This window comes from Fringilla coelebs, assembly GCF_963513975.1.
Source record: "Fringilla coelebs genome assembly, chromosome: 7".
Lineage (NCBI taxonomy): Eukaryota > Metazoa > Chordata > Aves > Passeriformes > Fringillidae > Fringilla > Fringilla coelebs.
Window position 1 is genome coordinate 13166063 of NC_140035.1, and position 21069 is coordinate 13187131.

Consider the following 21069-nt stretch of genomic DNA (forward strand, 5'->3'; position numbering starts at 1 on the left):
TCAGTTTTTAGCAAGTCTAGCAGAAATGAAGGCATAATGCAGTGGAGGAGCAGATGAGCTCTGGCTTGGAGCATGTTCTCATGGAGAGAAGTCTCTCTCTGCACTGCAGTGCCCCATTGCAAAGGCACAGCTGGAAGTCCTGGAAGGGGTTATGGCAGGGGCTTCTCCATCCCAGGGGCAGCAGAGGTGCTTTGCTGTAGTGCACTGTGCAAGGGCTTCCACGGCTGCTTTCCAAGGATGGGGTAAAGTATGAGCCAGAAGCAGTAGTGGTAGGACTTCTCTGAGGAGGCTTTGTGTTGTCTCATAAGCTTCCACTGTGAAACCAGCTGTCCCCAGATCCTTTGGGAAGAAGGGAGGAAGGAGCTGTTGGGTAAGACTCTGAGAATGTCATCTCTCACTAGAGAACATGCTGAGGTGTGGCAAAGGTCTTTTACATCCCATTATTCTGAAACAGAGTGCTTCAGAATAACAGGATTTAAAAGACCTTTGGGTTCCAGTGGTTTGGAGGGACGTGCATTTTAGTGCAAAAAGACAGTTAACTATAAATTTTAATAGTCATCTAGAACAAAAACAACCACTTTCAAGTATAAAAGATAAGAAGTAATAAGAATTTAGTGAAAGTAAAAACATAGTCCAGTCCTGGAGAACCTTTAAGACCAATGCAAGTAATATTGCTTGGTAAGTTTCACCAAAAAAACCCACAACTTGTCATGTTTAAAAATCAAACTTAGCATTTACAATACCAGGTTTTTCCGGGTCTGAACTGAAAATAGGTTCCAGTTTGTAGTTTGTTTGAGCCAGTTGATGAAATGAGAAAAATAACCTTCCCTTACGTCAAACATGTAAATAGCAGGTCCATCACACAGCTGGGTGAAAATAATAATTCAGACTTCCAGGGTAAGGTCTTAAGATGAGAAATCAAGAAAAAAATGTCAATGAAGATATTTGCTTAAAATAAGTTATTCAGGTGAAAATTCCTTCTATGATATCCATGGGATATAATTATGCATTATTCAGGTCTCTTCCCCCAAGAAGGGAATGCAGAATGTATTATATTGACTATTGTTCCAATAAGAGTTGGATACTTCTAGTTTACTGCAATACTTTTCTATATTACTAATTGATTGAAGCTTTTTCAATACCCAGTCTGTGGAATTATAGAGAGATATAGGTATACCTTATTTCACATGCCAAATTGATATGAAAGTACTACAATATATGAGTTTGTTTAAAATAAATGTTACTGATGTTGCATGTACAAAACTTGTGGAATGTATTGAGGAAGAATGGTTAGCAGGATTGGAAATGAACCCGTTTTCAAAAATAAAACAAGTTCTAAAATTACAAAACTTCTCCTCTTGTACAAATGGCCTATATTTTTACAGGGTATTTCTTGAGCTATGCAATGCCTATTTGGTTAATAGAAGAAATTAAAGCCAAAGCTGTTAGCTAGGAGTTTAATAATAATACAAAATATGAAAGCAAGACTGTGATCAAAAAGCACTTTTTCTTAGTAGGGTCTCTGCTATTAAGCAAAGTATTATGATAGTAAAAATTGCCAGAAATCCATTTCAACTACATAAGGTGTGAAAAACTTGATTATTAATGAGTAAACACACTCTGGTTGGCATGGAAATACAGAAGCTAATTTTGGACCAGTCATATTTTCATGCTGCAGTGGCTTGACTTATTAGCTGTTGCTTTCCCATTAGCTCCAAAATCCAACCTTCTCCCTCGGTGCTTCCAACAGTACTAAGTTGTGCTTGCAGTAAGAATGCAGTAAAAATGTATCTTGCTTGAACACAGGCGACTCACCTTCTGATTTGTATCCGTAGCCCATTGAAACGTAAGGTTTTCAGATTACATAACTCTGAGGGCTGGAAAGTAAACAGAACTCCCAAAATACTCTAGATTGTTTTTGTATGCCAAGTTTTTTGAAAAACTGCTTTTCCTCCAACTCTGGCTGAGTAGTCCTGGTCTGTGTGATTTTCATGGAGGAGCTGTTTCTGAGAGCAGACTCAGGTTGCACTGATCTGGCTGGTCCTGTGCAGTATCAGTGGCTTGGGCATATGGGGGACACAGTGGAATCTGAGTCATGAGTACATCTGGCCATAAACTGTGGCTGTACTTTTCCATTGAGGATGTAAGGCAGGGTTGGGCACAAGCTTGCAGAGGGAAAGATGTGATGTCTCTCCTAATTGGAAAGAAAATTAAATATTTTGGCTTCATAGTGTACCAAAAAAGATAATTTCTCCTTTGCAAGAAATATAAATAGTTGGACATACACTCTCAAGTTGGTATGTCTCAAGAATGCCCATCTGACCACTTTACAGGTGAAACTAATTCAGCTGATGTTTGAGATGCTCTTAAAGCCTACAAAAGATTTTATTTTCCCGGCATAATTACATGTCTGCCTTGTTTTACTGCATTAACAGTGTAAGTCCAGTTTCTAAAGGTTGCCAATGACATAAATTACTGTGAAGCTGAGAGTCTGCAGTGACAGTGAGTATTTTAAAAAAAAATGCAGTTTCCAAGAAGTGAAAGCCTTTGACCATGTAGAAATGTCATGAATTTATGGATGTCTTAGAAAACTTAAGTGGTTTTGTTTTTTTAAAAAAATTAAATTATTCAAAATATGGAAGTTGTCCCCAATAGTGCATGTATCATGCAGGGATGAAGCTTTCCAGATGAAGTTTTATTTCCTTGAACTTCTCAGACCAGCAGTGTGAGAACATGCTTTCCTCTAACACTTACTCAATTTGATGCCTGGTGGGGGAGGCAGGGAGCTGGTAGATTGGGCCAGAGGTAAGGGACTTGAAACAAAATGACATGATTCTGTTGAATGACTTGCATATGGCTTAGTGCATCTCTACAAGGTCTTACTGGAGTCAGTAAAGCTATATGATAGCACAAGTTGGTTGTTGTGATTATTCTTAGAGGATTAATGTTGTAGCTCTGCATGCAAAGTGCTTTGCAGCTAGCCACATGTGCCTTGTACATACCACTTGGTAGGCAGGTCTAGTGATGGGGAAAGGCAATGCTATTTAATACATTTTTCCCCTGTGAGTTTCCTTGATTCTACAATCTGTTAATAAAATTAAAAAGAGTATTTTCATACTAATTGTCATTAAATCTTTCAAATTTCAGAGAAGGGGCTTGGAGTCTTTAGCAGATGGTTGAAAATGAAATGCACTTTGGGGGAAACAGAAGCTCTGCCAAATCTGGACCTTGAACAGAGCTAGTCAAATAAACAGAAGTGAGACACAGCAGGGATGGTTTGGAATAGGCTTTATTATGGCCAGAAAGCTTCAGGCTGTGAATGACCTAATCAACCTAAGCTCCAGACGTACACCTAAATTAGCTTCCAGTCTACCAATCCTCATAGTACTCAATTTTTCTTTACTCAAACACCATTCTAACAGATCTGAGCTCTTTTAACTGTCCATGATTGTCCTCTTTTCATTGTATTTGTCCTATTCTACTCTCCTAATGCCTGCATTTTAATTTTCTCCTTTAGTTTTCCCATCCTATTCCCTGACTCAATTCTGGCAATTTTCATGCATTTGTTGAGTTTCGAATAACTTGTTGTTCTATGAGAACAAGCAAAAAGAGTAATGGGAGCAAGGCTCCTCAGTGTTGAGGGACTCTGGAAGTCTGTTCAGTTCCCACTTAACTAAGAGGATTTTGGTGTGACCTTGTCTCCTGCCTCATTTCCATCTGTGCAGCATGGGGATAAAGTAACGTGCCCTGCCAGAGGAAGGGAAGCCATGCCTTATGTCATATAAAGCACCATTCCAAAGGGGTCCCTTGCTGTCTGCATTTGCTACCCTGTGCAGTCCCTACTGCACTTAGGACTGTTGTTTACAGCTGGAATAGCAAACAAGCTTGGGCTTGTTTCTGTTCATTTAACCAGACTTGGGTTGATTTGCTGTGTGCAGCCCACAGCCATTGCCCTGCTCGGGCAGTGGCCACAGAGCGTGGCCGTGAATGTCACATGGACGTGGCCCTGTTCTGGAGACACTGGTGCAGGCAAGAAACTGAAATGGACTAACATGACTCTGACTGTGCTTCAGCAATGACAAAATGCTATAAACATCCTCCAGGTAATGGCTAAATAAAGGCTGCATAGCATCGTGCTGGTCTCCAATGTTTAAAGAATGGTTCAGCATGAAATTTGAATGGCAACAGCTTGTGTGTCACTGTGGTGTGAATTTGATTACAAATTAGCTTTATTTAAAAATAAACATATATACCATGTGTATATATGCTATATACAAGTATATATTATATATCATAATATACTAAACATATATCTTTATAAAACTTTCGCACTTCACACTTTTTATTCATAAATCAAATAGTCTCATGGCCTTTGAATTTGGCCTCTGCTTTCTACCAATAGACATGACTTTTCAAAATCTTTTTGTGAAAAGTACCTTTAGGGGGTTTGATGTGGGTCCATAAATAGTGACTTGAAGGCACCATGTGGCATTATTGCCCTGGAATTCAAGAGAACAGGAATTAACCTGGTGGAGTAGGTGTTGGTTTCAATAGCCTGAGGTGATACTCACTAATTCTGCTACATTATCATGGTTTTAACATGAATTTAGTGGTTCACACAGAGGTATGCAAGGGATCATGTAATTTCCCTTTGTCATTCTGGTTTCAAGTGACCATAGTTGTAATGATTTACTGGAATTCTAATTCCCTTAACAATTAGTAGGCACATTGGAGCCCACTGGGTTTTATTCAGAGCTCATTGAAGGTAATGGAGGGGAAAAAAATCCCTTTGACCTCATTTGGCATTGGCTCAAGCTCTTTGCAGTTGAAGCTGATGGCTTCATCAAAATCCACTTAACCTTCCAGGGATGAGCGTGTGACAGGGACTGGCTGTCAGGTCATTCTGGAGCCTCATGGGTCTGCTGGGAGGGGCTTCTATACTTTTGCCTCATTATTCCCTTTATTACCATGTAGGTGAAAGGAGCAATTTCAACAGTTGCAGAAGCCAGTGTTATGTCTTATGTGATCTCTAATTATGTGGTCCAACCTCAGTGCTGTTTGGGTAACCCAGGATTCACACAGTTAATAATAATTGTAACAGAGGATATGCCTCAGAATTTGCATTCTGACATGTTTGTTTTCTGTGTTTTCACACTTTGAAACATCCGGAGGTTAAAAAACAAATTATATGTCTCCGTCTCAGTCCATTATTTAATCATATCCCTGAATCTTTCCATGTTTTAGATGTGTCTTTTCAATGAACAAACCTACACAGATAAACACCTAAATATAAACAATATTAGCATGTTGGTTTGGAACTGGTTTCTATTTCAAGAAAAAAAAATAGAAATTATACAGTTGAAAAGAAGAAAGTTATCAGCTTTCCTTAATTCTTCCTCAAAAATGTGACGAATTCCACAAAATCATCTCTTTAATGTTCTGCATATCATATAAACATAAATTTACAGATGTTATTATCGTATAAAGTTTTTCTTAGGTCCTGGAAAAATAATTTATCTGAAGTTCACCTGATTCCATTCAGCTTAGTAACATGCAGAAGGAAGGTTTTCATAGAGTTTCTCCAAGTTAAAGCCATCAGGACACCACAAGAACTTTGTTATTCCTGAAACCACATTTTGTTGTATAAAAGGATAGACTTATCGAATCTACAAACTCAAGCTAGTTTCACTGCCCCTAAGGATTAGGGAGGAGCCTTGCTAAATTTGATGTGAGTCTGAACCTGGTCTTGGGCAAGCTGCTGTAGGGAACCCTGTGTGATCTCCTGGGCTCCCTCCCAACCTCAGCCACTCTTTGATCCCGAATTTCATGCATGATCTTTTTCAATGGCGAGATCTGCTTGTTGACTCCTCTGGGGAAAATCCTCTTTCACTTTTTCATTGGGCTGATGGACTGGGTTATGATGCTGAATAACTGCTTGTGAGCTAACCAGGCTGTGCATTTCTTGTGTTGGAGGTATTGGCCATGGATCTTCTGAAAGCATATTCCTGTCCCTTTGATTAGTGCTAGCAGCAGGGAAACCTGTTCCCACCACTGAGGGATATGTTTCAAAGCTATGTGTAGGGCTTTGGAATGTGACACCATTAAATGTTAATGTGCATTTTCAAATAAGGAGCCTCAAGGCTAGAGGTAACTCTTTGATCTTTAAAAAGCTTGCCACATAGAAGAGGGAGTTTGAATGTATACTTACATCTGCAAACACTTGCAGGTAATTAGATTTTAGTTTCAGGGCTGCAGGACTTTGCAGAAATTATTTGGATTTCAAAAGGCTCAAAATAAACATCAATTTCTATTTATCTCAAGGGATTGAGAGGGGCATAAAACAAACCTTTAATGGCCTGAGCGACGGTTTATTAATTGCTTTGTTGAAGAGATAAAACCTGTGGGAGTTTGTGTATTAAAATGGGATGTGAACCAGCAGAAATCCAAGAAGGATCTGAATTTGATTTAAATTGAGTAAGAAAATACACAGCTGAGCTTTCCTCTGTTGTTTAAAAGATTATTACCCTAATATATACAGTTGCTTTGTTTTTAAAAAGTGTGTCTGGATTGAGCCATAATTATATGTGAAAGCATTTGAGCTAGTCATTCAGTATTGAAGGAATTGGATCTGTCTAAACAAAATGACATGCAATTAGGGAGCATGGGGGAGTTGTCTGTTTGCCATATCTGAAAATAAAGTTATCAAATTATTACCCAAATTGTTCCACATCTGACAACTGTATCTAGAAAGGCTTCTTATGGTAACTTTGCAAAGATGGCTCAGGTTTGTATACTGTTTGTGAGAGGGGACAGTGAAACAGAGGAATTTGGTTGGTTTGGTTTTATTTTTTCTTTAACTGAGACTTTTATATTTTTTTTGTTTGCAAAGTTCCTCGCAAGGAGGACTACTGATAGAAAGTGAACCTTTTTCCTTGTTGGATGAAAAATGGCCACTTTAGACAAAACAAAAGGTGGCTGACTGCTAGAGTTCTGCTGGTGTTCAATTGATACATTTATCAATAATTTAAATCAAAACTGCCATCTTGTTGAATTTCGCCGTTTTTGTTTTTTAGTTGCTTGAATTTTCACTGTTTTTAAAAGAATTTTTAAGAATTTTGGTTTTGTTTACTCCCATGTGAAAGAAATACTACACTGCAATCCTTAGTGTATTTTATAGCTGTTATTTATTAATTCTGTTATTAATATATGTAAACTTGCTGCAGAATGAGTTCTGTATAATCCTCATGGGGACAGTCCTACTTGTTCTGGGTAGGTGATTTTCCCTTCTTTTTCTCTTACTCTGTATTCACATAGCTTATGAAAGTTTTCTCCTCCACATTCAGTGTTCTGTGTTAAATCCAGGAGTTACTATTTGTTTCTGAATAAAATAATGCAGAAAACACTATATGGGTTCAAATTGTCATGATAATTAGCAGATATGTTTTGCAGAGGGTTAGGACATACCTTCCACTTTGAAGAAAATACATGCTGAAGTGGGTTTGAGTTATGGACCAGAATTACAGAGATGTAAAGGCTGAGGACCGGGGTCATGCAGTGCCATGAGTCTTGTTCAGAGTGTGGGATTAGAGCCTAAGTTTGCATAAATTTGTATTGAAGACTGTAGCATTGGTATAGTCTCAAATACTGATTCTCAAAATAGTCACAGGTAGTTAGAAAAGTTTGTGTATAAACTGTCTTGCTTGTTTGCTATCATGTTAAATCTAAGAGATCTCTATGTTTCTTTTCTCCTGTGGCGCTAGAAACGCCACTGTGACTGATAAAGAGAGAACACAGTGCCCTAAGAAATGCCTGGAAGAAAATTTTCATCTTTAAACTGACATCAAAGCTGCATTCACCTTGCTTTAAAATGGGAATTTTGAACTTTTTTCAGTCCTGTCTCTTATCTAAACCATTAACTTGCATAGAAGAGTCTTAAAAATTGGTGTTTCGGGGCTAAATAAGACATTTTTGTTGGAGGTTATTGAGACATGAAATGATTACTTATCATCCCTTGAAATGACATTACATTTAAATGCAATGGTACATGGGCACTTACCACTACCTTCATCTCTGTTAATCCTTGCTCACAGCCTGCAAATTGAACATTCTCTCAGCCTTATGGGATGCACTGAAATTCTCACAGTTATAATTGGTTTTCAGTGTGCCATCCTGCATGTTGCACAATTTGAAGAGACTCTCTTCAAAACTGAAAACATTTAGTGAACCCCTCCAAACAGAACACGTTTAGTGAATTCCATGCTGTGTATTCTTTCCCCTTTAATCAGTTTTATCCATGAGTTCACCTCCAAAGATTCAAAGGGAAAATAAAAATTGAAATCGTTTTATCATCATTGATTTGAAAATTTAGGGGACAACCTCTTGGTTATTGATGGCTTTTAAATTGCTCTGCATTGTTAGCTGGGCATGCCTGTGAAATTCATCAGCATTCCACAATCTGCCTCTGTTGTTTGCTTACAGATAGCAGCTCTAAATTTAGATGTGCACAATATAACCTTACCAGACAAAGTTATGGCATTAAGTTATGGCAGTCTGAAAGTCTTTGCAAGGTCTGCCTGTATAAATGGGCCCTTTTCCTTAGAGGTCCATGGCAACCAGAGCAGAAACATCATCTGCAGGAAGGGGAAAGCTGTGGCCTGATTGAGTGTCCCACATGATGGATGTTGGCCAACCTCATTGCTCTTCTGAAGCAGTGGTTGGGTTAAAAAGAGAGAGAATGGGAATGAGACATTGCACTCATGCAGATACTCCTGGGTCTTGCTCCAAGGTGGGGGTAAACTGTATCATTTCAAAGAAACTGGGAGTATGTGAACTATGGTACTGTGCTGGGGAAGAGGACGAGACAAGAACTTACAAAGAGCTGATTCTTCCTTAATTTTTCTTCTTGCATTCATCCATGAATTAGGGAAATTGTGTGACTCCCCAAAAGGAAGCCTATCATGGTAATTGGATTCTTGTTTTTCCTCTCTAAGGTATCCCAGCTACACTGTGCATTTCTACAAAGGCAGCAGAGTCAACCCTTACAGGTCTGATCTTAGGTGTCCATGGTCACAGCTGTGATGGTGATAAGCAGTTGGTGTTGGGCTGCTCCACTGAAGTTTGCAACAGTGATGCCACAAGCAGACTAAATTTTAAGGTGGCTCAAAATGTGAGGAATAGGATAAATGTCCATCTGTATGAAAGATTCCTCAGCCTGTAGAGGTGGGAGAAAAGCCTGGAGAAAGAAGATCAGAGGAATCTTCAGGGGAGTCCTCACCACTAACTACAGCCACCTGAAAGGGGATTGCAGCCGGGTGGGGGTCAGGCTCTCTCCCAGGAAACCAGTAACAAGAGAAGAGGAAACGGCCTCAGGCTGTGCAGGGGGGGGTTCAGGTTGGACATTAGAAAGAATTTCTTTACTGACAGGGTGGTGAAGTATTGGAATGGGCTGGTGGTGGAGTCGCCATCCCTGGAAGTGTTCAAGAAATGTCCGGACATGGCACAGCTCTGGCTTAGTTGATGTGGTGATGTTCAGTCAAAGGTTCGACTCAATGCTCTTGGTGGTCTTTTCAACTTCAATGATTCTGTGATTCTAAGCAGTCAGAACTATGTTTCTGCCTCATTTGGCTGAACATGAAGTGGTAGAAGTTATAATGGCTCTTCTTAAATAATTGAAACAATTATTTTCCCAAATTTTACTAGAAAATTGATAACTTTTTTAATTAGTGGTGTTAGTTATCTGAAATGTTTATTTTCTCCCACCTGCAAATAAAGCACTTGTGTTTCCCAAACTGGTTTTCATGTTCTAGTCATGATAACCTATGTGCTGCTTTTTTTGTACAGAAGTTTTTCTTATTTTCTCCTGCTCGTTTGTTTGGGTTTTTCCTCAATAAACCTTATTCTCAGTGAAACAGGTATTTACATCCCATTTAAAAAATTGCATTTGCAAAACTTAGAAAAACTGCTTCCCCAATGAATTCCTGAACAATTTTAACACTGAGTAACATCAGCAGAAAATCTGCTGTACCCCCTCTGCATTTTAATTTTCTGTAGGTGACTGTCTACAGAACTCAGTCCAGCAGACTCTGATCATTTTTGTGTTTTTCTTCTAATAACGATCCTGGCAGCCTCTCTGATAGGTGCACATACATTAACATTTTTTTCTGTAAATTTAGTGTTGTTTTAATTTGTATGATGGTATCTTAAAGCACATGCTATTCTGTTTCTAGAATTCATGGCTTAATGGATGGCACCCTGAACTCCTTCAGTGATGGTCTCTGGTGAACAGAGACTGCTTGTAACAAAGTCTGATGCTTTTGAAAGGCATCAAATTTCTCTTTTTGTGAGTGCTGCTAAAACTTTTGAAATGTTAAAAGAAAATCTTGATTTTTGGTATAAATAAACTTTCAAACTTTGTTTGAAATGCATGAGTAATAAGTCTCATCCAGGCCAAGGTGTTAACATGATGCTGTGTGGCCAGAGAAAAGGGCGTCCATGTTCTTAGATTTTTTTTTTAATAATGTAGCAAAAACTGCCCTGTGCTGACGAAGTCACTTGCCTGTGTTTTCCTGTACAGAAAGGTCATCTCAGGATACATTTCCCTACCATGGTGTGAGGGGATTTATACTGCCTCTTCTCTAAAGTGTGTTGAATGTCAAAAGGGCAGACTTCAGGTATAAAACTCGCTTAATCTCTTTTGCCAGCTTTCTAGGTTTCTGCTCCCAGGTCAAAAATCAAAGCATTCTTACATTAACAGGACATCAGAAATGTGGAAAGGAGAGGCAAATGGGCACAAGAAGCGTTATATTCTGAGGAGAAAGTAGTAAGAACCTTGGGCAACTGCTGCTACACCTGCTGAGAGTAAATCACAGCTTTGGACAATAATACGCTTTTGCAGGTTGTTCATAGAAATATATATGTTGGAAGGCTGAGTCAGGACATCCTATTGTTGTGGTCCTTTTTTGTTTTCCATATAGAGCAGTTTCAGTAATTTTTGAGTGTCAAACTGATTTCTGTGATGGATTTGCTGTTCATTGACAACAGCTTATTCCTGTCTGACAACAAGCTTCTGATGTAATGACAAGCATGTGGTGTAAGATAAAGTGACGGTACCTTCATTTTGTAGCTGCAGACATGACTCACCTAAATGACATGGACTATGACAGAGCTGAAATTGGAGAACACTTCTTCCTTTTACTTCAGATCATTCTTCTTTAACTATATTTTGTTGGTAATTGGCTTAGTCTGATGTTCTTTCACCCTCTCAAAACAAGAATTGCTTCTGCATATTAGTTTACTGGAACTGCACTGATGACTATTTGAAATTCATCGTTTGAGCCCTGTCGCTCTGTTCTTCAAATGCAATTCTACTTCATTATTGTGAGTAGGAGTTACATGGCAGACAGGCTTGTTTCAGTAAAAAAAATAAGACCCAGAATTGAGTGAGTTTTATGAGAGCCCCTTGAGTCATTCGAAATTAGACTTGACCACTTTTTGTGAGACAAGGTTATATATGCACACTGTGTCATAAAAGATACTCTATAAATGCACTGATTGAGTAATACCTTTATGTCTTTACAGGCATATGAAGGAACACTTATGTAATTTACAGTTGCTTAGGAAAAGCTCATGATTAGCTTAACTATTGACATTTATTTGCAGTATAGCACGAAAAGAAAAAGGAACATTGTGTTGTTAAGTACTTTCTCTAGTGTCTTATATCTTGAAAAATATGCCATGCATTTCAGCTAACAGATGGAGTTCACAGCTGTGCATGTACATGTAGTCAGTTTCTAGAAAAAAAAAAGGAAAAAAGAAGGAATTTCTTTTTGCAGAAAAACAGGTTGTTTGGGGTTTATTTTATTTTTCTCGTCATGTTTTCTAGCATCATTTACTAAGGTTGTTAAATTGGTAGTAGAACCTAGTTGTAGGTGGTAGTTCTTTTGAGAGGCTTTTTCTAGGGACTGTTGATTCAGAAATAATCTCCCAATCTCTTCCAAATCTGTAGCAATACTCCATCTTACTGCACTTCCTGTGTCTTTTGTGTATGTAATTATTTTTACCCCTCACAGACTCTCCTCCTTCTCCCATGCACATTTATCTCATTGGACTATAACAGTGAAGGTTAATTTCCACAGTAAGTCCCAGTATGTATTTTTTGCCTTTTCAAAGGAGAATTGTACCTACAGCAGGCAGGAGGAAAACAGATGAAGTGAAAGGCATCAGTGGTCACTCCTGAGGACTGTTAAGAGGCATGGTACAAAACGCACGGTTTACATCTTTAAAACAAAGTATGCCATTAACTGGGTAATGCTAAGAGGAATTTTATCTAGCCTATAAATACCAGTGAATCTTTTCAACTTCAAATCCCAGTATGGAGACAATTTACAATTGCAATCAAAATGATGCACACAATTTAACTTCAGTACCATCTGTAACTCTGCTGGTATTTTAATAATGAATAAAATTATATCTTGGCAACAAAAGTCTCACTGAAATAATATACCTTTAATTTCCAAATGAGACCTCTTAAGACTAAGCTACAAGGCCTCTGGTTTACCCTGAAATCTCTTTCATGTTTATTAAATCATGGACATATCTATATTTAAATAGCTATCAGTATGCTAAAGGTCTGTAATTCTGTGAAGCTTTTGTTAAACTCCTTTGAAATTTGGGGATTGTGGTTCAAGCAGGGGTTTGCGCAGCTGGCCACAAGCACTCCTGCCCTCACTGCACCTCTTGCATCTGCTTCAGCAGAGATGCATGAGCAAGGCCTATTGCAGGAACTGTTTGCTGATGTGCCAGGCCCTGTGTTCTTGAAGTAGAGCACCTACAGGAGGCACCTTCCCTTAAAACGCTTTTATTACCATGTGATAGAGCAGGAGGCATGCCAGTTACCCTTTCCTGAATTTGTCTTTTTGCCTCCATCATGGCACCTAACCATGCCATTCTCTGGGTTGTAATTCTTTCCTTTTTCATCTTCAATTTCTGTATTTTGCAGAGAAGAGGCAAATTTGGTTGTGTTAATAGTTTGCATGCTACGTCCTGTCCCCCACCCTTCCCTCAGTTGCACCACTGGGTGACACCAGTCCCATGTTCCTACTCTGAGTGCTGCTTTCATGGTGTTTATAATTATTTTGGGATGCTTTTGGTTGCTAATAGAGTAGCTGCAGCATAGATCTGAGGCTTACTGTGGCTTGTCAGATACACTGCATTGATGGTGATATGAGATTGCTGGTGTAAGTACCAGTAAAGTAATTACTTATTTTAATGATAGGAGATCTTGACAATGTACTACCTCATTAAAAAAATTGCAAACTTTATTTGGGCCTGTAATGACCCTGCCTGTGTTCCAGGGCTTGATCCTCTTCAGAGGACCTGCTCTAAGAAGCAGTAGTGTGACCATGATGGGTTCCTGGGGTTTGTGATTTTCTAAATATCTTCAGTGCCCACTAATCAGAAGTTTTCTAAATTTGTACCAGAGGCTTCTGATGAAGGCTGTCTCAGCCTTGAAGAAGGTTATAAACTGGATCATGCCAAACCTTCCAACACCAGTGTGAAATGTGTCCTGGAAGAAGTACTAAAGTTGGTCTGAATTCTGTGTAAACTCTGTTTTGATAACATATTAACTTTATTTGAGAAACCTGCTGTTCTTCAGGAGCATTTGAAATACTGTCTCTCTAGGCCTTAGATACATATTTTTCAGTTATTTTTTCTTATATGTCACAGGTGTTGAAGGCCTTCACAACATACAAAGTTTAATCAGGTATTTGGGCAAAAGACCTTCTCTGAAATTCCAGTTTGTGTGCAATTAGCTGAACCTGGTATTATCAGACATGTTTCAAAGAAGCCTAAGAGTTAGTGTCTAAATGTCACTTGAATGATTTTGAACTGATAACATTTGGATTTGTGGGATTGTTCAAAGCATTCTGTATAAAAATTAAAATACATGGGCAAAGAGGGAGAAGATATTTCCTTGGTTTTATTTGGAGAGTAATTAAAGCTACAAGAAAAGAATCAAAACCAATCAATAAAACAACTTCATAGTATTAAAAAAATAGATTAATTTCTCCTTTATTTTGGTTAATTTTACCATTTTTTCTAATAATCATTAGTGAATAAAACCCAGAAAATTCAGGTTGATATATGTAACTCTTTTTCTTAATTCTAGAAGCAAGATTGCTTATGAAAGTTCTAGTAACATTCATAAGGCTGTAAATGCTGCCAGTAACTGTTTGTTTTTCAGAAGTTGGCATGTTCAAGGTCAGCACCCTTTTCTCAAATGCAAATCAACATCTGTATTGTTATGTGGTTTGCATAAAACAGTTGGCTTATAGGTACAATTAGACCCTCTTTTGCATTATTTCTTTGCTAATTATCTTGTCAAGGAAAATATAGGAGAACACAACTGAACAACTGGCCAGTAAATGCACTTTTGTTAGTGTCCAGATGTTTTAAATAGTTCTGTAGTGTAGAATTATTCATTGTTAAAACCAATGTTTTTAATAGGTGTATAATGCAGTTAACTCCAAGAAGCAAAATTCCTGTCCTGACAGGCAAACTTCCAAAGCAAATGGATAAATAGGTCAGGAACTATAGGTAAGGTGCTGTAAATATAGGAGCACCTGAAATAATGGGTTTTTTTTCTGTCACATCCAGTGGGGGGTATGAAGCTCTTGAAATGTGTGTGTTGGCATTCTATGGTGGGAATCAGGATATGCTGGTTTTGCTTTTGGTTTTACCGTGAGTCTTCTCTGATCTTGCATAAGCACAAAATTTTTCATGTCTTTCTTGTCTGCATCCATTTCAAAAAGAAACATGACAATAGCATTCTTTTTTGGAGAGTTTTTTAATCTTGAGAGGTGTGTCTTTGGTGGTTGCTCTGTTTGCTTTTCAGTATTGCCTTCTCATGGAAGCAGGGCCAATGGAATGACCCTCGTTGTACATGCACACGCCAGCTTTTTGAACTCTGTACCCTATTTCAGCTAAGTTTTACAAAGCAATATCAGTCTCAAATATGTATGTGTTGGGTCTCTGACAAGGGATGTATCAGAGCTGTTCTGCAAATGACCTGGATTGTTGTGCATGTACAAGTTGACTGGTGCATCCCCCCCCAGCACTTTGCTGTACTCTGGAATTTCATTTGGCACGTAGAAACTGTGCCATATTCTGCATTTAAGGTCTGTGCATGTAAAGCTCTTGGTTCAGTGCAAGGTTAGTTTTGACTGAGTGAAGGGCAGAAGAGTGACCTTGCATCTTGTCAGAGTATCCATTCAGAAATAGTCTTCACTTGGAGGAAATTCCTGCATGTACTCTGAGTCAATCAATCCTTACTCTCTTATCTGTTGAAAGTTGGGCTGTATTAGTCCTGGTGCTCTCAGGACTATCATCAATTTTTTAATGCTGTCCTGAAGCCTTAAACTTACATGTTTTTATAGTTAGATATTAATTCAGGGAAGCTTTCCTAGCTGTAGTTCTGCTGTTTTTTCTTTCTTTTTTTTTCCCTTTCTTTTTTAGAACAAAGCAAACTAAGGATCCCAGAATTTAGTGTGGAAATGATGATGCAGTTCTGTATCAGCAGAGATACAGATAAATGGGCATTGGAACAGAAGCAAAGGATAGGGAAATTTAGAGAAAGCATCTCATAGTTACAGGAGCTAATTGTCACTTCTCAGCCTGGAGTCTCTAGAGGTCCCAGGGAAAACCTTAAATGTGTTGCTCTGAAATGGTTTCCCCTTGCTGAGATGCAGAGATACTTGGTGTCCCGCAGGTATCCAGTCCTGTCTTTGGGGAACAATGGTGGACAACTGGACCACAGGCTGATGGTGTGCTGGGTTCTCTCGTGGCCCAGGAGCAGCCACAGGGAGCTGAAGAGAGCCAGCAATCCACACGTATTTAAAATGAAATCTCTGCATTCAGTTATTTCCAGCCTCATGTTTTAAGTGTTGCTGAATAGTCCTGTAGATCTGTCCACCATGATTTTAGACTTTCTTTTGTGAGGCTCCCAACCCCTCTGCTGGTTGTATAGAATGCAGAAGTTTGGGTGAATTCAGAGCCCTCATGAACTCACCATTTCCAATCTTTGTTTAAATCCCTGTTCAGGTCATGAGTGACGGTGACCTTAAGACCCTCAATTTGTAGGTGTTTTGTTTGGGATTTTTTAGGTCCAAATAGAACAGTTATGGCCTGATCCCATGGTGTACCAAGAGACTTCAAGCACTCCACTCTTTGAGATTCAAAGGTTATAAGTCATAGGGAATCTGCTCAGGACCACGATACTTGTTTTGTTGGCTAATTATCCTTGTGGCTACAACATCAGTGCAGATTTGTCCCTAATTTATCTATCTTGCAGATCTTGCTAGGCCTTCTTGCTTTTGGAAATCAAAGAGATAGAAGGGGTTTTGGATGGAAGTTTGGTTTTTGAGATCCATCATTCAATGCACTGATATAAATTATATTGATTGCATTGATTTTCCTTCATAGAGCTGGATTTTGATTGCAAAAGTATCTGGGTGTTTTTAGAGAGTCATTGCAGAAAGGGATGAGAAATATTTTAATGTAATCTGTCTCAATATGAAAAAGGTATCACTCAGGTTTGGAATAATCTAAATTCATTTTCATAACTATCCAGCAAGTTTTGCTTTTATTGTCTTTTGTAGCCCTTCCTTCCCTCCTTCCCCCCAGTCCTTGGAAACTGCATATTTACTCTCTGAGTGCAAGAACACTGTGGTGGCTTGAGATCCTGGTGACCTGCAGGCCTTTTCCAGTAATTAGGTCCATGTTTGCTCCATGGGAGATTCAATTAAAAATGAGAGGGGTTTATTATTATTATTATTCCGAACTGAAACTCCGCATTATGTTCTTGAGTGTTTATGTGGCAGCATTGTAATGAGAAAATTTACTTTATTTAATTCTGTCCCTGTTCAAATATTATGGGCTCAAAAATTCCATTTGAGTATTAGCATAGCCCATCTGTCCTCAGAAACAGTTGTGAAAGAAAGAGGGGAGAAACGTAGAGGCTGCTCATGTGGGTGAACAAAGCTAAATTGGCCCTGCACGTTTGTGTGAGCTTGGGGAAGAAATGATGGAGGTGTTCGTATTTTGAGATCTTAGTGCAGCCTGTGACACCTGTGAAGCTTGAAAACACTTTTACATGTTGCAAAAGCCCCCATGGCGTGTTCCTGTGTGTCACTTCCGCACAGAAATGTGAAGTTGTAACTCCTACACTACATACCTGTTCTGTGGAAAAACTGTACTGAACACAGAACACCTGGGGTGTTCTCCAAGAGCTGCCAGGGCATTACTGTACTCTTCCAGTGGCTTTTGCAACATGAGTAAATGCCCTCTTTAACTGCAGGGTAGACAGTCAAATCTCATTCACTGAAAGGACATTTCCAGTTTTTCAAGCCATCGATGTCTTAACAGCAGCTCCCATGTGGTTGCTGTCCTACCAGACCGGGACATTCTGGAGGGTAAATTTCAGTTCTCACATGTGAAGAATGTGAGAAATCTCTCAAGCACAGGTGTGCTGTATGTCCACTCTCTGTTTACTAAGTAGAAAAAACACCACCTGGAGATAGCACAAGTTGGCATATGTGTTGCTCATATGATGACCTCTGTATGTTTTGTTTTCCTTTCTAGATAATTGTGATGATGCATTGGTGTCTCCCTTACCTTCAGCTGCCCTTACCAGTTCCTCTGAGCTCTTCAGTACTCACAGTCCCAGCTTTGCAAAACTCAACAGACGAGATGGTAAGGTTGCAGTATGAAATGCCTTAACTATTTGTTTTAATCAGTTTTACAAAGAATATCTTTCTATGCTGTTTGTATGCAGTGCATTCAGAGCCAAGCTGGACAGAGCTGTTAATTTATGCTCCTGAGAGTGTGCTATGTAGGAGCTATTTCCTCCTTTATGGTAGAAAGCTTCTATTAATTGTGAAGATCTTCTCTTCCATTGTAGAGATATCATCAAGGAAGTTCAGACGGTCTTTTCGCTTTGGATGAGTTCCCATATTTTAGGAGTTTAAAGGTCATTAGGTTTGTGACTCTACTCTATGATGTGTTAAAGTCAATAGCAACCAGGTATAAAATTCCAGTGGAATTCAATGATTACACAACCCTGCAGAAATAGTGAATGTGTAAAACAACTTTTCAGACATTTGCCATGAAGCATGTTTGAGGTCCAGGTAATGAGTTCACACACCAGGTGGAACTGTGAATATGAAGCATAGTACCAGAAAGGAGAAGCTGGCAGTATTTAGGGCATCATCTGACATCCTGTTGTAAATTCAGGTTGTCAGCTTTCATCTTACTTCCAAGGTAGAGCCTTTAAAAGTGGAAAGCCCTGTATTATCATATTACATATGAATTTCATTTTAGGAAACACTAGAAAGATCACTACTAGAAAAAAGGTTTTAATTGAAAAGAAAGCAGAATTTTCATTCTTAAAAATCCCTGAGGTGTGTTTGAATCAAACACCATTTGATAAATCTGTAGAAAGACAGTAAAGGGCTCTCTCTTGTATGCTTGGCACTAATGGTAAGGAGTTGCTTGGCCATTAAAGAAGTGTTAGATGGGAGTTACAATATCATATTTGAACTCCCGAACCAGAGTTCCTCAGAAGTAAAAAGTCATATGGTTACTGCTCAACAAAAGAAAGTTGTAAACATTGAGCATGATATTTGAGTTTGCCCTGCCTTTGTCTCCAACTGCTGGTGAATAGATATGCTTATGTGATTGTGCAGATGGCTCTAATAGCTAATTTTATCTGTAGAAAAGAGGAAGTGGTTCAAAATCAGTATTGTAAGTCAAGCTGTGGCTGTACTCTATATTAAAGAGATACTAACAATGTTTGAAATTACAACAGTAGTTTCAATTTAAGGTCAGAAATTGCAACAGGTCTTAGTTAACTGCCCCACAATACTTTTGTCATGTAGTGAGATATTGTAGTTTTTCAGTAATCCAGTATCACATTGGGAAGGTCCATGCTGTCTTTTAGCACTAGTCATGGGAACAGGAGACAGAGTATTTAAACTAAGCCCTAAGTAAAGGGGTTGTTTCAGCAACTTTTATTTCATGTTTTGAATGCTTATGTGATAACTGATGAGCTGAAGCCAACACAGGGACCTAGAAGCTAAACTCTACCTTGTCTAATTCTTTTGCTGCACGGACTTGTGTATTAATGTGCAGTTGTAGTGCTTGCGAATTTATATGGGGATTTGCTGTGCCCAAAAACAATGAAGCCCCAGACAGCTGCTCACTCCAACATGGCCTTACCAAAGCCACAGTCCTTTCAGAGGTAAACCTGCTCCTGCCTTCCCCATGGCTGCAGTCCCTGCTTTGTGGTGGGCTTTGACATACTCCAGCATGGCCTCATGCTCAGCCACGGTGCTTCAGGGAGAATCTCCTGCAGTGTGCACTTACCCTTGGCCCACGATCCTTTCAGAGGTACCAGCTGTGGTACTGCTGTAAGCACAGCCACAGGCACTTTGAGATGTTACTGCTCTGGCATGGGCTTCTTCACAGCCACAGCCACCTGGGCTGTCCTTTTGCCACAGGGACTTGTCCACAGGTCACACCCTTTGCCTTGAGTTCACGCTGGAGTTCCAGCCTGCCCAGTGCACAGAAGCAGCAGAGATGCCCTGGCCACTTGCCAGCCCAGGAGCACGGGCACTGCTGTTATCAAAATGTCCCCAGGCCCAGCAATCAGGTGATAAGCAGTACAGCAAGCAGCAAAAGCAAAAAGTAGCTACTAATAAGCAGTGGACTCTAATAAGCAGTAAGGGAAACAAGCCCCATGGCAAACACAGAAGCTGCTGATTACCAGCAGTAACAGTTGTAAATTCAATCTAGTACATTCCAAAAAATCTGCAATTATCTTTAACCCTTTGAGGCCCACATTGGGCGCATGTCCCAGACCATCCACAGCAACTCAGCCCTGCGCAGCCACTCACTCCCCCTGCTGGGATGGGGCAGAGGATCACCAGAGTAAAAGTGAGGCCATCACTCTGAGCATCCCTTTTCCTCCTCCTGCATGCCACAGCTGTAAGTGATGCATGATGCTATTTGGGATGGGATATCCCTGGGGTCAGTCAGGGTCAGCTGTCCTGGCTGTGTCCACTCCCAAATTTTGCTTACCCCTACTCTCCTCACTAGTGCTGGGGTGTGAGGAGCAGAAAAGGCCTTGGCCTGTGTGTTAAGCAATTCTCAGCAATAACAGAAACATTTCTGTTTTGTCAACACTGTTTCCAGCACAATTAGCCCTCTACCAGATACTGTGAAGACAACTAAGTCTACTTTTACCATAGCAGTGCCTGAGCTTGGGTTAGAAGATCAAGCAGTGGTAGATGGTGGCTGTAGAAACTTCCTTGGACCGATACTTGAATGCAAATGGTAGATGTCTTTACAGGAAATAACATTTCTTAATAAAATCCCATTAAGCCACTGATCTGTGGCTTTCTGATAGTGTTGAATGTTTTGATGAGTTGGCTTAGCTTTGCTTGTAATTGATAAGACAGTGCTGCAAGGGACAGAGCCGCTGGGTAGAAAGCCAGATGAATATATTTGTTAATGTAAACATGAATGCAACAAGTGAAGATGAATTTATAAAGCACAACCCAGTCCTTTATTGGCAGGAAGTACTAATCCATCAAGTTTATTCAGTAATAGATAACAATAAGTAAAAGGCTGTTGTTTAAAAAAAAGGCCTGCAGTAGTGGAATGTGCCATTTAGAAAAACAAACACACAAAGTACCCATGAGTAAAGCTTTGTGTGAACAGCTGAAAGTGCTTAATTAAAATGCTGATAAATCTGTACTGGTAATGCTAAAGAGCTAGTATAATTCTGATAAATAAGATTCTGAGGTATGAAATATATTATTTTCCCATGAGAGGGATTTATCAGCTTCTCTGTATACAGTAAATAAATAATGAAAAATAATAAGAAAATTGCTACAGTATGACTGTATCACCTAAGATTTTTCAGTTCTTATTAGCTCTCAGCCTGAGTAGTCAGTATATGCAATTATGTATGAGAATATAAAGCATATATAGTGTCAAAAATAATTTATTTTA

General features: G+C 39.2%; 1 protein-coding gene across 1 annotated transcript in view; it reads left to right on the plus strand.

The window, feature by feature from the left end:
* Nucleotides 1-21069, plus strand: part of CNTNAP5 (contactin associated protein family member 5) — a gene marked incomplete at its 5' end in the record, with an annotated part of 260854 nt that overhangs the window by 51386 nt on the left and 188399 nt on the right. The window contains one exon of the mRNA XM_084209565.1: nucleotides 17638-17748. Within this exon, the coding sequence (XP_084065691.1) occupies nucleotides 17638-17748 (111 nt within the window). The remainder of the gene's footprint in view (nucleotides 1-17637; nucleotides 17749-21069) is intronic.